The sequence below is a fragment of the Passer domesticus genome, chromosome 4, assembly GCF_036417665.1.
Source record: "Passer domesticus isolate bPasDom1 chromosome 4, bPasDom1.hap1, whole genome shotgun sequence".
Lineage (NCBI taxonomy): Eukaryota > Metazoa > Chordata > Aves > Passeriformes > Passeridae > Passer > Passer domesticus.
In genome coordinates, this window is record NC_087477.1 from 68,967,133 (window position 1) to 68,984,270 (window position 17,138).

The 17,138-nt window shown below is 39.0% G+C and overlaps 1 protein-coding gene across 11 annotated transcripts in view; it reads left to right on the forward strand.

The window, feature by feature from the left end:
* Positions 1–17,138, forward strand: part of PROM1 (prominin 1) — a 61,090-nt gene that overhangs the window by 2,627 nt on the left and 41,325 nt on the right. For all 11 annotated transcript variants that reach the window (XR_010361455.1, XM_064418592.1, XM_064418599.1 and 8 more), the window contains exon 2: positions 4,171–4,584. Coding sequence is in view for 10 of the 11 variants with exons in the window: in XM_064418592.1 (XP_064274662.1) it covers positions 4,365–4,584 (220 nt within the window). In the remaining variant the exon portion in view is untranslated. The remainder of the gene's footprint in view (positions 1–4,170; positions 4,585–17,138) is intronic.

A 17,138-nucleotide genomic window follows, 5' to 3' on the forward strand; every position in this document is an offset into this window, starting at 1 on the left:
CTGTTCGGAGTTGGTGTATCATGGAGGTTGCTGAACTAAAGCATCCAGCTCTGTCTCCTCTTCCCTTGTTGAACTTAAAGCAGAGGCTGGTTTTGGAAAACACTTTTAGTAACAGGATAGGATATATCTGAGATGATAATGCTGCTGCATATTTGAGTGATGATGTTCTCCACAGGTGGTGTTTAAAACCCCAGGAGTTATGCTTAGTGACTTGTACATATAGAATATTAGTGTCAGCCACAGAATAAAATGCAAAGGCTTGTGTCTCTTCCAAATGGACATTTGCAAACCACACATAATCATGAAAATTTTAAATTTATTTTAACTTGTTAAGTACTTCGCAGGGTGTGTAGTAATGAAATTGGTAGCTTATTTGATAATTACTGTAAGCATTTCAAAGTTTCACACAGCTTCTTTTCATTCACTGTTTACTTGAGCTTGGAGAAAGTTGTACTGGCAGTTCCTGTAACTCATTGACTGCAGTGATGCCACACTGTGTCTGAGGAAATGAGATGCCCACATGCTGCAATGAAGATTAGCATAAAATGCTATTCACTTCTCTTTATTTGTGTCACTCCTTTGTATGTCACTTTTGAAGTTCTCAGAATTACAGATTTCAGGGATAGATTTTTCCTCTTTAATGCTGTTTATCTTGCATATTTAGCTACTAATAAGCTCCCAGCTAAGTTTCTTTTAGATATCAAGAAAAGGAGAACTGCTGGGAGCTTTTTACATCTGAGTTATTTTTAGGTAGGTCGAATGCATATTAGACGCTCAAAGGTGTCTTAAGTTGTAGGCTTAATAGTGTTTCTGCAAGTTCCTGATTATTATTATTATTAATGTAACCTTGAAAATAAGAGTGTTTTATAAAACATAATTGTGTTTTATGTGGTGTAGAGAAGAACTGGTGTCAGTCTGGCAGAATTGCCCCACTATAGATTGTGCATACCATGTTTGCTGTGATCTATTTGCCAACAAAGGGAGAGAAAGAGAATATGGTCATAAGTCTGCACATTTGTTGATTTGCAGGAAACTCAGTTCAGTTTTATAAGAGCCTGACTGAAAACTGTGTAGAATTGAAAAGTTAGGTTTTTCCACTAAACATTGTCAGTTTCTGCAGTACAGGGAGTGTCCTCGCAATTTCAATAGTGTCCTTGTCTTAAAACTGCCCACTTTATCTTGGTTAATACATGACCACTTACTTCTAGAAGGTGTAGTGATTGTTTTCGTGTATTGGAGAACATTTTAACTGTTTTATTTGCCTGTTTGTGCAATTAGATAGGCTTTAAATTGTCTTTAATCTAAAATCTAACCAAAAAAAGTTGTGTGTGTACTTTATCTTCTTCTGCCCTCTCTCTAATATAACAGAGCACTACAGAGAGCTTTGCCTTAAAACACCACTTAGAGAAGTCATCATCTTCTCAGTTTCATCTTTCTCAACCACACCTAACCTTTCACTGAAATGGATGCTTTTGCACCTGTTTCCTTAACTTTTGGAATCAAGGCTCAGTGAGCATGTGTGAGCTTTTTCTCCTGACTCACTGAAGTGTTGCAACTGTTCTTCAGAAATCTCCAGAAAACTATACCAGACATGGAAAAATTGTTGAAATCTCTTTTTAAGGAAAAAAATTGAACTGTTGCCTTGAATTGTGCACCTCCAGATGCACAACATGCTGACATGCATGCCGAAGTGGCATTGAAAATATACATGTGATATAGGGCTTTCACACTTCTATAAGTTTAGCAAATTAGCATAATTGACAAGAATCCCCAAATAGAAATACAGTTAATGAAATACAGTTAATGAAGTGATTCCCCTCTGGGTTTGACCCCCTCTGAAGCCCCCTCCCCCCTCTTGTTACTAGCTCTACCCTGTTTATGTCTAAAACATGAGAAATTGTTTTGAGAAGGTGGCTCAGCTTTGATTCCCAGAAGAAGCAAGATTAGAACAGACCTTCAGGAATTCATCTAATAGGAAAAGTACTGGAGTTAACTAGGAAACTATACAGCTATACAATAATACTCCACAGAGCTATGACTATATATGAGGAATATATGTAAAAACAAAGGTAATTTTGGCATCAGAACAGTAGTGTATCAGACTTGCACAATTTTCACTGTTCTGCCATAAAGGCAAAATTATTTTTTTTCATCTAGTTGTGGTCTTGTGATATTCTGTCCTGTAGGTGTCTCGAGATTTGATAATAAACTGCAGCCTAAGCAGTTTTCACTTTTTGACTATCTCTGTATTCAGCCTTATAGCGAGATGTGCATATGATAAAACTCCACTAAAAAGTATCTTCTAGGCTGATGAAAACTAGTCTTATTTAAAAATTAAGGGAGAAAAATTAATATTTTGGGTATGAACTTTTTATTTTCTTTCATTAATCTATAACAGAACATTCTTTTCCATGGTATTGTGTGTTCTAAATTACTGTGTGCTTGTGTTGAGCATATTTCAGAGGGGTTGCTAACACCACCTTTTTGAATAAGGGTTGGGTAATTGTGCTAATTGTAGCGTTATTGCTATTCATTCTTCTTGGTTTTCATAAGCCATGAGGAAGAAAGATTTGAGTGTTCCCTCTTAACTCGCTTGAGCTGTGTAGAAACAAAACTGCCTCTAGGTCTTTGATCTGATCTTGTATTTCTTTGTTCCATGTTTTTCTTGACCTATCCTTTGAGTGCAGCACAGACTACTAAACAAGCTTGCAACGTGTTTTTGACTTCTTGCAAAGTACTGGGCTCAGAAAGGTAGCTGGTGTTTAACCAGAGACTGTGAAGCATGGGAGAGATTTAAGTCTCACCTTACTGCAGGTTTTAAGTCTCTGTCTTGAGCATCTCTTTGACCTGGAAGTACCTTGGAAGTCAAGGCATTGGTGTAGCTTTGGGCTGACTGAAGCTGTGAGGCGTTTGTGTTATTTTGCTGTCATTCTGCCGGTGAATGGTCTGATACCGAGGTGGAGATTGAAAGCTTTTCTCTTGGGCAATGCAGAAAAGGGCAGCAGAGACCCAGCTGTGCTCGGGGAAGGCAGTGGGAGCTCTCCAGCTGGAAGTGATGTCTTGTCATGAGCAGTGTGCTCCCACACAGCCCTGCCGGTGGCACTCTGGGGGATCAGCAAAGGCATCCCCAAGAGAAGCCAGGCTGAGGGGTGGGAAAGTCAGCAGGGTGCTCACTGGAACGCTCATCAGGTATGTGCAGCTTCCAGAGCCAGAGAATGGCAGCAGCTTCTCTGTGGCCTTTTATTTGGCTGGTTTTGCTCTGTTTCCTCAGAGACTGCTGTTGCACGCTGAGGTGAAGGAGTCTTACCTGGCTTCTTAGAGATCAAGACATGGTCACTTAATTTGTTGGAAAGCCAGGGGTGTTTCTGTTTACATTTCTTAGGTAGTGGTAGATTAAGCTGCTGTGATTCAGAATGTTCTTAAAGATGTACAATCATCCAAAGCCATCTTAATGACACTCAGCTTTAGCAAGCTGTAAATAAAAATTGTTCAATAAAAACTTCTCCAGTTCCTAAGGAGAGAGCTTTGAGATAGCTTGGATTAATAGAGAGTAATTTCTGACACCCATTGTCATCTGTCAAGAGTGTGATGTTTCGTTGGGTTTTTTTTTTGTTTGTGGGGTTTTTTGGTTTGGTTTTTTGTTTGTTTTTTTTTGGTTTTTTTTTGTTTTGTTTTTGTAATTTTTCAGTGATGTATAATTTTAATCTTGGAAGACAGTTAAGAGTATCTAGGATCGAAGGTTTTGCTAAAAGGTGTAAATTAAAGAAATACAGGGTATGACTTGTGACAAGTGTCATCAACTACAGAACCATCAGGTGGTAATTAAATGCATTGTGTAATTGTTGTGACATGACATATTGTACTTAGTCAGAAGCACAATTCATGCAATGCTCCTTTAGTTTTGTTTCCCTTGGAGCTGTATCAACGTTCTCTTTGTTTTTGAAAACTCACTGACCTGGAACTGTGCATAATTCTTTTTCCACCTCTTTCAAGTACAATGTATATAGTATAACATATTATTCACAAGCCCCAAAATGTTTTTCTTCCCTGTCCTGTCAGGCTCACTTTGTCACTGTTGATGTGTTCAATTTCCACAGAAGATTGCAGGTTGTCTTGCACTTTCCTATTTGCTTGCACACGTGTTAATGAGCTGTTTCTTCTTTTTCCCAGAGATGGTGCGCTGAGTCATTTTCACGAGAGGCTGCTGTTCCACTCTGAAGTAAAAATACATTTAAGAATTGGGGGTGTGAGAGTGCACCAGCGTTCTCCTGACTAGAAAGCCACTCCTCAAGTGAACGTATTGAAGATTTCTAGACTTGGTTGGACAAATACCTCTACCTCCAGTTTTATGAATACTGCTCGCTATGGCTGTGGAACTCTGTTTGCTGCTGCTGCTGTTTTGTGGAGGTACAATTTCAGAGGTACAGCCTATATACAAACCACCTCCTGGAACTTTGGATTTTGGATTTGTACCAGCCAAGACGTATGATACAGGTGCATACCATGAACCTGGGGCAATAGGAATTTTGTTTAAAATAGTACATGCATTCCTGTACTTAGTGCAGCCAAATACTTTTCCTCAAGGTAAGCAAATAAACTATTCTGTTTAAAATACAGATTTGTTATTGATGTTGTTATATTGATTTGTTATTTTGATACACCCTATTGTAGATACCAAGGCCAGAATCAGGAAGTAAAATATATGAAGGGCTTTGTAAGTAGTGTGTGCTATGGCTTAGAAATCTGTACAGCTGTGTATAAAAGAATACTTTTCTGCTAAGCATAATGGGGAGGAGGTTGTTAATGAAAATGAAATGTTGGTGACCTTTCACAGAACTTTGCTTACATATCTCAGAGCTGTCACTGATGGATTTGAGGCTTGTTTTCTTAAGTGAAGCAGCATGAGATAGAAGTAGAGGATAAGCTGCTTTGTATTTACCATTAAATCCATGAAAGACAGCTGAGTTTTTCACATTGTCATAAACAGTCAGGTGGTTATAATATTATAAGATTTAGCCCAGGAAATTGGAATTAAATTTCATTTGTTCCCATATATGTGCATCCATGAACAAGTTTTATGTAAGAGCGTGTCCATTACATAGCCATGTGTAGTTTCTTGTTCCTTTGAAAGCTGCCAGGTTAAAACTTGAAATTGCACTTGTTTTAATGAGACTTTTTTCCCCTTGTTTCTTACTAAGCTGTCCCTTCTAAAGGAAAACTTAAGATGTTGGAGAAGTGTGTGCAACCTTATTGAGGTTGCATTGATTAAAAGGTGCTTTTGGAAATTGTGGATTTGGTAGTTTTATCAACTAATTTATCAACATGCTTTTTGTTTTGCTTAGCTCTTAAAGTGCTCATGCTTCTGTATAATTCTGGCATTTAAAATTGTATCAAGGTGAGCCTTTAATTAAATGTAAGAATGGCTTTGGTTTGAAACTGATTCCTTTGGGTGGTTTAGCTGCAACTGTGTATAAAAGGTGTTTATATTATTTTGTGATACAGCTTTCAATTTATAAATTTATACTTTTAGTAATATAAAGTCTTAAATTCATTATTCTAATGGGTCACATATGTGTATGATATCTGTGAACTGCTGTTTGCTTGGACTTTTGACATTTCTTTGTGCATCTCTGACATAACTGTAGAAGAATGAGCTCAGCTGAACTTGAATGAATGAATTCCATTTGGGCAAGTGCTCAGAATCCCAGGGGTTAACAAACAGAATACTTATTCTGTAGTGGGCCAGAAAAAGTGGCCTTTCTGGAAACAGGCCAGAAAAATGGCCTGTTTTCCTGCAGGATGTGTCTTTTGAGCAGATCTTGCACAAGGTGTAATCAGGGCAGTTGCATGAAGGTGACAGTAATCTCACCTTTGGGAGGCACCGTTTCCAGATACCTCTGCTTCTTTTGCCTCTTTCCTTCTGTTAAATGATCAGGTGAGCTATTTGTGTCTCTGTGGGACCTGATGGTGAGGATTGCCATCTGCATTCAGCTCCTAGAAGCAGGCCTCCAGTCTGCCTGAAGCTCTGCTTGAATATTTTGTTCTCTTATGCTTGTGGAAACTTGATTTCACTGAGACATTTACTGTGTTTTTATATTACCAAGAATTTGGTCTGTAGTCTTGTATGTCAAAATTAATATCTTATGTCCTAAGCATGTGAATAATTTGTGAGTATAGACTTTTTGGTCAAGGTTATTTTCTGGTGTGACTGCTTGCAATAAGTTCTACATCAAGTTGGTATTGTGAACTCCACCATTAAAGAAGTAAAGAATTTGTTCTCAGCTTGTAAGCTTTGAGCATCTCATACTTGTCCCTACTTCCTTAAGGATACTTTTTGCCAAATCATGTATTTTCAGAACTTTGCCTTTGTTATTTGCATTAAGTGAAGTCATGCTCCCATGGCCCCACATACTTCACTGCAAAACACAGATTTGGGGGATCATGTCAGTTTGAGTCATACCATTTAATTGGCTAATCCCCATAATCTCTTTTGCCATATGCTGTTCTATTTTCACATTCAGTGTATTGATGGTACAGTTGTATATTTAAAATTGTTGTTTTGTTTTGTTTGGGTTTTTAAAATTGAAATAGACTTAATTCTGATTCAGAGATGAAAATAAACATGATGACAAATGAGTACAGAAATCAAGCCTTTTGATTTCTCTTTCAGACTTCATTGTTGTGGTGGGACTGGTGCTTCAGAATAGTTAGCTCCAGGTTGATGCCCCAGTATATTGCATATAACCATAACACAGAGAAGTATCATTTGTGTGTTGGCTTTGGCAGCAATCACTTAGACCTTTGATCTTAGTAGTCTTATATTTTTTCCTAGTACTTGGAAGTACTTCAATGTTCAGTTTTCCAATGTATTAGTACTCCTAGCTGGGAGGAGAGGTGATAGGATTGTCTAATTGCTTGTAGATACTCCTGCCTTTGTAAGTCATCTTCTAGTAGTGCTCTGATGGATAACATTCACAGTCCTTCAGTCCAAAGTATGCCTTTATACCTCATACTTTAATGCTTTATACTGTATAAATATATGCTGTATATTTATACATATACTAGCTGCCTTTATGCTTTATTATTATGTTATGATAAAAAAAGATACTAAGTACATGAGAGTCTTTGGGAAGTGTCATTCATAATTGCATGCTGCTAAGACTCAGCAGTTGAAAGGGATCACTTAAAGAAAAAAATCAGTAAAGAAATACTTTGTGAGATGGTTTTCTTCTAGTTACATCTAGATAAGTAATTATTTATTCCCTTCTAAATTTGTTCATGCCGTCAAGTTTCTGGAAATATAACTGTAATCTAGGTTTCAATTTAATAAGTAAGTTATTAATCAGATTAAATATAGTTCTCCTGTAAACTACAGTAACAGAACCAGGGCAAGGAACTGTAATGTCTTTAAGATTTTTTAAATTGCTGACTCTTTAAGACCAGCACTGTGCTCTTTGGATATGGCAAGAAACAAGCTCAGAAGTGAATTAGGATATCTGACTCCAGTGCTTCAGTGAGTCTAAATAGATTCTGCTTTCAGTTCCACCAGTCAAATATTTTTGTACTCATTAGCAGATGATGTAGTGCTGTAAATGGGAACGAGTTAGCTTTTATTCAGGGAAGCAGCCTCCACTTTGAGTTAATGATACACTGGAGTGGAAAAGACTGGTCACTGGTTTGCTACCTGAGGCTCAGTCGGTGACTGTAATCTCAGCGTGCCTTTGTTCCTGCATGGTAATGATTGTGCTGCTACTCCTTTTGTTGAGGACTGTTCAGGATAGAGGCATAATTTTCCTTCTTGTTGAAAACACCACTTAAAATAAAGAGATGATAATAAAAAAATTACAAGTTCCTTCTATCACTTAGCTAAGAAGGAGGACATCTAACAAAATGAATAATCAGTTTTTCTTACATAAAAATTCTCATAAACTGTAGCATTGATTTATTGATAAAGTTGTCACTTCATGGTTGTGAGATGGTGCGTGTCATCTGTAGTGCTGGAAACCATGAGATATGAACTTGGTATGGACAGGGCATGGTCAGTATGATGCTGTGGCTGCTGTGAATTATCATAGTTTTGTCCTTGTTCCCATGGAAATATTTGTTAGTTGCAATAAGAGAATGTTAATCTGAGATTCCAGTTGCCAGCAGGCTGTGCCCAACAAATCTTTGGCTTCACAGCTTGTGTCTTGTAATAAAAATATGAAGCCTTCATAAAGGAAAGAAGCTGGGAATAAGGGTCCTGCCCCTATTTTTAGGAGGAATACAACAAAAACTTAAAAGCCTGTTTACCTTACCCTACTGTTGCTGAACATACTGCAGAACAATTTTACCAGTTAAGTTACAACTGCTGTTCTCCAGCTTCTGACTTTTACTCTAGATAAGCATTTCTGCTGAAGCGAGAGTTCAATTTAATGTAAAAGTCAGCTGTTGAATGCAGGTGCATTCTGGGCAAAGATAGTGTGAAGAGTTGTGTTTGCTGTGGGGAGCAAAAACAAGATGATTTTTAGACCTGGACTAAACCTCTCAGTTCTTTCTGCAGAATCTTGCTTGCTGAACAGTTTTATCAGACTGAGGATCAGAACTTGAATATTTTACTGTCAGGTCCTGTGACTGACTCATTTTGGTCTTTTTCTCCTCATCTAGTGAGCCTTTAAAGCAGCTGCAAATTGTGAAGTTCAGCAGATTAGTCTTGTGTTATCTCAGTAATAAATCACATGGGTGTATTCAGCAATTAAATTATGTCCAGATATTTTAAAGAAGAAACCTGTAACTTGATGTGAAAATAAATTGTGTCTGTAGCTAGTGTAGCTGTAATAGAAAATGCATATGCAAAACCCTGTTGTTTTGGGTAGGTTTGATGAGCTCCTGGGATACTGACTTTTTAAATCTATTGGCTGTGTTGAAGCTCTAAAGCAAGTAATCAAAACACTTTATCACCCCCTCACTTAAACTTAGGCAGAATTACTTTGAGTGTGCATGTGTCAAACTGGCTTCTCTGCCTTTTGTAACTAATTCTTCAGTGCTCATTTTTACTTGAAGTTTGCTTCCTGTTAACAATAAGTCTTCCACAGCTCCCCTACAAGAACAAATGCCTATGTCTGGATGTTGAGCTAAGCTCAGGTATTTGTAGTTGGTAGTGACCCTTTATTTTTAAACTTAAGATTTTTCCAGGAATGTTGAGAATGTCTGCACAAGGTGAGAGGATTGTGCTCTGGCTCTGATTCTGCAGGTGCTACAGTCCAGCACCATAAAATTTTAGACAGGTACTTACAGCCATTATAACATTTCATAAAAACATAATTTAGGATATCCTTTTTTCCAGTTGTGTGAAGTTTCAGTTTTAGTTTGGATGTGATATACTACTTTTTTTGAGATAATGTTTGATAGCAACCCCCTTGTGCAGGTGGGTTAGTTTTCTCAGAGCTTACATCCTGGAGCTGGGTTGGGAGCAGAGGTGGAACTGGTGCAGGAACTGAGAAGAGAGGAAGAGCAATCGAGTAAGTGAGCTGTTAGATTGGCTCAGTTCTGTTGTCAAGTGACAGTCAGTGCCTTCACTCCATCCCTCTGGTGTTTTTCCACAGCTGTGGGTAGAGCTGTGGTGTGAATTTAGAATAGTGGCTTAAATGTCTGTATCAAAAATGCAGGTGTGACAGGTGCACTGCAAAATGACAGGTTTATATACAGTGGTGGTGGGGATTTGGGGTAACAGTGCTCCTTTAGCTGGAAATACAGTGTATACATTGAAAGAAATTTCTTGTACGCAATGTTGGAAATACGGGGAAGATATGAGATAATTTAGCCTCTTCTTTCCTCTGCCCACTCATATACATCTAAGGAAATAGTGTTAAAAAAATCACTGCTCATTTTTTGTTGGGAAGTTAAGAGCTCCTCTGCTTGGTGACATGCCCATGTAAGCGAGAAGCAGTCTGAGAACATTTCTGAAGCAGATTTAAGGCTGGCTTTTTAGTTTTCTTAGGCATCAGAAGAGTAATTCTTTTTCCCCTGATTTATTCAGAATGGCAGAGTAACAGATTGCTTGTCAAAAGGACTTTCTGTGGGCAGGGAGGAGCCAGGGGTTTTAGGGAGGGGAGGCTTATATAGATGATCTGCTGGAGGTTACCACAGAAAACTACAATTGCAAACGTTAAGGCTTCTCTGATGGATTGTGTAAACAAGGAACCTCTTCTTTTGGATTGTGTAAACAAGGAACCTCTCTTGCAGACAGGCATTTTAGAGAAAATATAGAAGTAATTTTTTAATCAGTGTAGCATAGCTGATAATCTGAAATTCTTGCTCTTTATGCCAGCTGGAATTCTTTCTCTACAGTATCCTCAGTGCATGCCCTGATCTGGTGCAATTCTGCCTGCCAGCTCTGCCTAGGAGAAGAAACATGCTTTGACAGCAATTGGAAAAGATGAGTTCAACTTTACAATTTCAACACTTAGGACAGAAGGGAGAAACTAGAAAAAACAAACCTCAGGTAGAGCTTGAGGGCATTGGGTTACTTTCCATGGGAAGGGTACTTGAAAGTGGCATTAGCACAGATGGCTGTGGTTATTCCTGCAGGGTACCTCAAACAGCCATGCCTCTTGGAGTTTAATAATAGTCATAAATTAAGGAGGCTTGTTGTATGGTATTCAGCTCATATTTTGCAAATCTAAACTGCCTTCTCCCCATCCACATGAGACAGCTACACGCTTTCTGTCTGTGGGAACATCTCTGTCCAGTGGGTTGGGCATGTTCTGTGTGGAGTACTGAGGAACTCAGGAAACCTGCTGATAGTTATAGCGTGGACAGTCTTTAAAACTGTCCCGACCCTGTTCTGTTTGTCTGTGGTTGTTAGTAGGAGACACAAGCTATAGCCAGAGGGCTGATCACCAGCATTCCAGTGCACAGGGGATAAGTTCTGGATGCAACTAAATCCAGGGGTGCTGACTACAAGGAAGGGAAGAGTGCGAGTACAGGGTGGTATTGTGAGTGGACATGGCCTTGCTTGTTTGTCATACTAAGCAAAGTCTTCATTCGTGGGGTTTGCATATTATTTTTTAAAAAAAGCAGAGGCACTGTGTTCTAGAAATGCATATATTTAGATTATTAGCACTATTGTACCACTAAAAGCATGATAGCTTGTTGAGACTTGCAGAGCATACCTGCAGCACCTCCTATAGTGAGAAGTGGGACAGAACAGGTTTTGAATCAGCCACAGTGTGTGGCGCCATGGATGAACCTCTTGGAAAATTACCAGCAGCTACAGACGTCTTTTGGGTTTTCAGGCAGCTCTGCTGAGGCACCATGGTTTTCCCAGCTTAGCAGTGGCCACTGCTGTGCTGTTCATCCTGCCCCTTCATTTAAGGCTTAGCTATCCACCTCCTTCTCATTTCTAACTTACAGCTCTGGAACCAGTGGGGAGGGGGCGGAATATCACTGAATTTATTGGAATTATGTTTGCACAAGCTTCCAAGGGACTTCTCAGTTCTTTCATCATCTTGGCTGCTATGAAGCATTTTCAGTTAATCATATGAAATACTATACAGAGACTGCCTGTTATTGGAAAGGCAGTCATTTGAGCCTCTCTTTTCTTTGTTACAGACCATCACAATAAGATAGCACAGCCTAACCCTATTATATTTGTCTGGTGATTTGCTTAGGTGGTTGTTCATAGGAAAATAAACTCCTAAGTCTTGTTCAGTGATGGCTTTTTCTTGAATGATATCAGCTGAAGTAAGAACAGCTTGATAGATCTTTGCAACAAATCTTTCCACAGTCCTGCTAGTCAATTTTCATTACATTGAAAATGACAATCAGTATTTTTTCCTCTCCCTTTTTCTCACTAGTGTTTTTGCTTCTCATGATGCTCTGTGTAACTTTCAGATTGTGACCAAAGTGGTGCCTTTTCCAAGTGAATACACAATATTCAAAAGTTGCTGGAGCAAAATAAATGTGTAAATGTTAATTACACTTTTAACAGTATTAAAATTTTCCATATATGTATGAAAGCTTTTGAGTATACGTCTTCCTTTTTCCAAAAGTGAGTTATCTTCATGTTAGAAGAGAAACCAGGTGGCACAAATGTCAATCAGTGTAGTTTAAGCTGACTATCAGTGTATACATTTTAGTGTAAACCTGCCAGTTATAAAAAAGCCCCACAAACCTACTTTGACACCCTTTTCAATAAGCACATAAATTTCTTACCTAAAAACACTTGTGTGATTAAATTACGACTTGTATTGCATCGTAACATAGTCAGGATCTTTCTTTTGACAGAAAATATACAAAATTATTTTATTTTGGTGAGCTTTAAAATGTGATTACAGTTGTGAATGTGAATATTGCTACTGGTGTTAAGTATTGCTTCGGCTGTTTAACTCAGCTGAAATATACCTGTACTGAACAAGTCCAAGCATCAGGCCTAATTAGCTCTCTTCAGAGTAGCAATCTTTACTTTTGCTTTGATTTTTGAGTGAAGTAGTGGTCTGTGTAGTACTTTGAACCAATATGTATGCCCCAGTTATTAAAATATGTGGAAAGTTGTGGCTTTTGCCAAAATGGGGAAGCAGAGAACGGGAATTCTGAGGAGTCTCAGGGAAGCTGCCGGAATGCCAGCCACTGAGGTAATCTGGTCAGCAGGTCTCCAGCATGTCATCCTCAATTAATTATCTGTGTTCATATTTCAAATAATCCAGTTAGGCAAGAGAGGGTTTTCTGGGCTTTCCTCAGTTTTCAGCAACTCCTGAGGAGATAAAGGAAGAGAAAAAATGTTGCTCATACAGTCCAAATATTTACTACTTTGAGCACCGTTACGAGTCCATTATGTCCACACAACCTATCCAGAAGTTGCTGGGCCTGTACAGCGTGCTGAACCAGACAAACGGACAGTGCACCAAGTTAAATCTTTGCCTCTAATCTGTTGTAAATCCTTACCAGATGGTGGCCTAGGGAGGACTTGAGGTAGCTACTGCAAGCAAAGCAAGTGGCAAAAAATAGCTGTCATGGCACAAACAGTGTGCTACGGAAGTTTTGTTGCCTTCAGAAAAAGAGAGAACGTAGTTTCTGTGTGGAATCCTTCTTCAAAGCTTTCAACTTCATTTTGCGTCTGCGTGATGCATGCAAATTCATTGCAGCCTCCTAAGGAAGGATTTTTCTAAAGGCTTCTCTTGCTTTTTTCTTCTTCCAAAACTTCAGCAAGAACAGAACTTTCTTTGTAGCAAGGAACAGCTAGAAAGCCCTGCAAAGGTTATTTTCAAAGGAGAAATCTTTCATTCCGTGCATCCTGTAACGGTCGATATTGTGGCTGTTTCTTTTTTCTTCAAACCTTTCCCTTGGCCAGGCTCTTTCACGTTGTCTGTGCGTGTCAGTGGAAAGGAGAATGTGCTTAAAGAGAAAATGTGACTGTGCTGAAGAGTAACCTCAAGTTTGGGGCAGCTGTGTGGTGTGAGGATTTCCTGTGGAAGACTTAAAGTACCAGATTGGTCCTCCTGACTACGAACTTCCATTTTTGGGAAATGGGGAATATTTTTGTGTGTGTGAACAAAGTTCATTGACTGTTACTTTTATCTGATCCTCTGCTGTATAATCTATTTCCTCAGTAGACCAGTGTTGTTTTCTGTTAGGAAGGGTGTAAAGGGAGTCTCCTTAATTTCACATTCCAGTTACCTTGGAAGCTGTCACTGCCATGTAGTTCCTTGTCTTCAGCAGTTCCACCATACTTAGTCCTATTTGTGCTCTGGCTAAACCTCTCCCTGTTAGGCCATTTCTAGGGTTTCAGCTGATAGCTTTCATCTCCTCATTACCTACTTTATATTGCATCTGTGCTCCCTGCTGTCTCTCATGTTGCCCAGTGCTGCATGCAGTATAATCTAAGGTGCACTTCTAGGTCTGGGAGCTTGTCTTTTCAGTTATGAATAAAGCAGCATATGCTTTACAAATCTGCTGAGACCTTAAAAATATTTATTGTGTTAATAAATACTTAAAGGTATTTGTTGTGTTTTTGCTTGTGTCATATGGTGTGTTGTTGAATTTTGTGACAGCCAGAGTGCTGTAGGATAACAATAGGTAATTAAAGCAGAGTCAGAGAGTGGGAATGGACAGTGATAATGTCCCTGCATGCTGAAGGCATGGAGATGGTGACAAGGCAGATTGCCATAGCAGATGAGAGGTTAAAATATTTAAGCAATTTAGTATGTACTTGTTGGATTTTGACCTCCATTCAAACAAGTTTTTTCTGGGCATTGTGTAATAACAGGTTCTAGGGCTTTATTTTACACGAGTGATGAAGTACAGCTGTGAAGTTCCTTTCTTAATTGCCTTTTTCTCTTGTCCAAAAGGCATGGTGATTTTTTGCTCATTATTTCTTAATGCACATGAATAGGTAGTTGAACAGAGAATTTCCTTTCACCACCTCTGTAATGGAAATGGGTGATGTTGTGTGTGAGCTACTGAAGCAAGGGAAGATCTGTGTGTTGTTCAGCAGTTGTGCTCAAACGGAAGAAGGTCAGAATTGCCTCTTGAAAGGAACAAGAGGGTGGAAGCTGAATCAATCTGATGTTCCCAGTAACTCAATGGAAAGAAAAAGTGAATTGTATATAGAGAGACTTTGCCTAAAATGAGGGGGGAGAAATTACCTAAGGAGGCTGGGGCTTTTTTGTTAGTTGTTTTCTAAGGACAAGGATTATGTCCCAGGTCTGTCTAAGGAAAATATTGTGAAGAGGGAAGTGAAGCTTTTCTATCTGAAGTTGGAAAGGAATATTCTGGACAACATGAGTGAATGCCTGGATTAGATTCCTTATCTGTGCACCACAGTGGTCTCTTACTGTGTGGGAATTGGGAAGATCTCCTTGTCTATGAGACTTCCCACTTGTCCTGCACAGTGAGTTTTCTTCCTGCCGTGCACAGAGAGGACAGAGCACATGGGGTGAGCAGAGTGTGCCAGGGCCCTCCCTCTCTGCAGTCACCAACCATGCATGGTGGATTCTTCAGAGCCTCCAGCATTCCTGAGCTCTCACCTTGCTCTGCAGTGGAACCAGAGGGAATTGATGCTGTGGGATCAGGGACAGCAAGAGTGAGCAGAGCCCTCATGGAGGCAGGGACAGTGAAGAGGACCAAAGGTAACCTTGGGTTACCTAAGAAAGGAGATCTCTTCAGTGGGAGCCAAATCTGACCATGGTAGAGGCTGTGGCTTGAGGCTTTGGGGAAACAACCACAGCCCCATTCAAGTCAAAGCAAGTATTTTAAAATGTCAGTGAACTGAACTCGCTGTAAAACTTGCTTTAAGGTACCTAGAAAGTTTTTGTCTCTAATAAATCTGAAAGGCTTTCCTGGTTTTCTTGGCTTTGCAGGAGATATTCATTAGTGTGACTCATAATTAGGAAAAAACCCCCAAGTTTGAAGTAATTTTAATTAATTAATGTCAGACTAATTTACCTATATTCATAGAGGTTCTGAACTGTTCAATGTATATGTAGTCCATTGACTCTCTCTATTGTAGATGAACAGGAATGGCCTGAAATACTGTTTTGTACATGAGAATGAGATAGCAATAAAGTAGTTACTAATTGATCATTTGTATTATCTATGTAATTCTCCCCCGTTGTTTGAAAAAAATCTTCTTTTAGTGCAATATGAATGTTTCAGTAATGGTTCTTATTGGCTTGTTTGATGACCTTTCAGAATAGAAGCCTAATATATTATGTATAATTCCCTAATATATTATATTTGTGCATAAAAAGACACTAATTTCTGGCATAATTTGATTAATGCTGGAGTTGCACTACAGCTGAACTGGCTCAGTGGATTTTTTTGAGTGAAGTGAAAGCATAGCATTCCCAAAGGTTTTACTCCAGCTATTTTCCTGTCACCTAGATTTGAAAAGCTTCTTTCGCAGAAGAATTTGTAATTAATTTATGTTGATACTTAATTGCCAGACAGCTTATTTTAAAATCTCTATTATTTTTGCTATCCTTTTCTGTAGGGCAGTTCTAAGAAGCACACTTAGTGATAACCTCATTTTCCTGCCAGAGTAAGGAGGTGTTGGATCTATATACACAGTAGTCTTGCAATGCAGGAGTTAGTGATTATGTTCTCTTAACTGGAGATCCTCAGAGGTGCTTAATATTTCTTCACAAATTGCATTGGTAAATTAAGAGTTCATCTGGCTAGTTAGATTTACTAGGGCAGATGGCATTTTGCATGTGTGATGTGAGCAGGAAGGATTCAGCAAAGCAATCATGTAATTAGCTGTGTAAATGAGCCTCACAAGGTAAATCTCTTTAGCCCCAATGATAAAATGTGTTTTGTGCTAAAGCTGTGGATTACTGGTTCTGTGAAACAATGTGTACAGCTAGTCAAGCCAAGATTTCAGGAGTAATCCAGTTAATTTGGGAATACAGGACACCACTTGTTATCACACCTTCCTAACACTTTTATGTTTGAAACAGAAATAGGCCTCAGGATGGTACTTTGCCATAATGCAAAGGAGAGTTGTGAGGAGTTACCTGAATCCAGTTGTAAATAAAAGCTTATTTGAATGCTAGAGATGAGATGTTCTGGCTAGGGAGGAAAGATGCTTCATAAAAGCAGACCAAAATCCCAGGCTGAATAAAATGTGAGTTGAGCTGTCTTTTCACTGTGCTGCAATGAGCAGTGTAGCCTTATGTAGCTCCTGCTTACACAGTACCTGGCACAGCATGTTCCCCCATTTTACCCTTAAGCTCTGCAGTAGTAACTCTGATTATCATCAGTGTGCAGTAAAACCTGTAGAATCACAATGGTTTGGGTTGCAAGGGACCTTTAAAGATCATCTGAGCAGGGAGGATTTTGGTGCTGTGAGTTCACTGAGGCCTGTTTGTGCCTACAGGTTTGTGAGTAACTGCAGGTAATCTCACATTCAGTTCTGGCCAAAAATTTGATATTAATCAAATGGGGATGTGTCTAACTGTGTTGATATTGAAAGCTCTTGAAATAATAAATTCATGGTAAAGACTGTTCTGTCACTATGTGCTGCCTGGTTAGAAAAACACCCTGGAGCATCATGTTACTTCTGAAAAATCATTGCAAAGTAATCTTAAGTAGTGAATCTTTATTCAGCAGGGCAGTCTCACATTCTGTAAAATTAAGGGGAAAAAATGGGCTATTTAGCA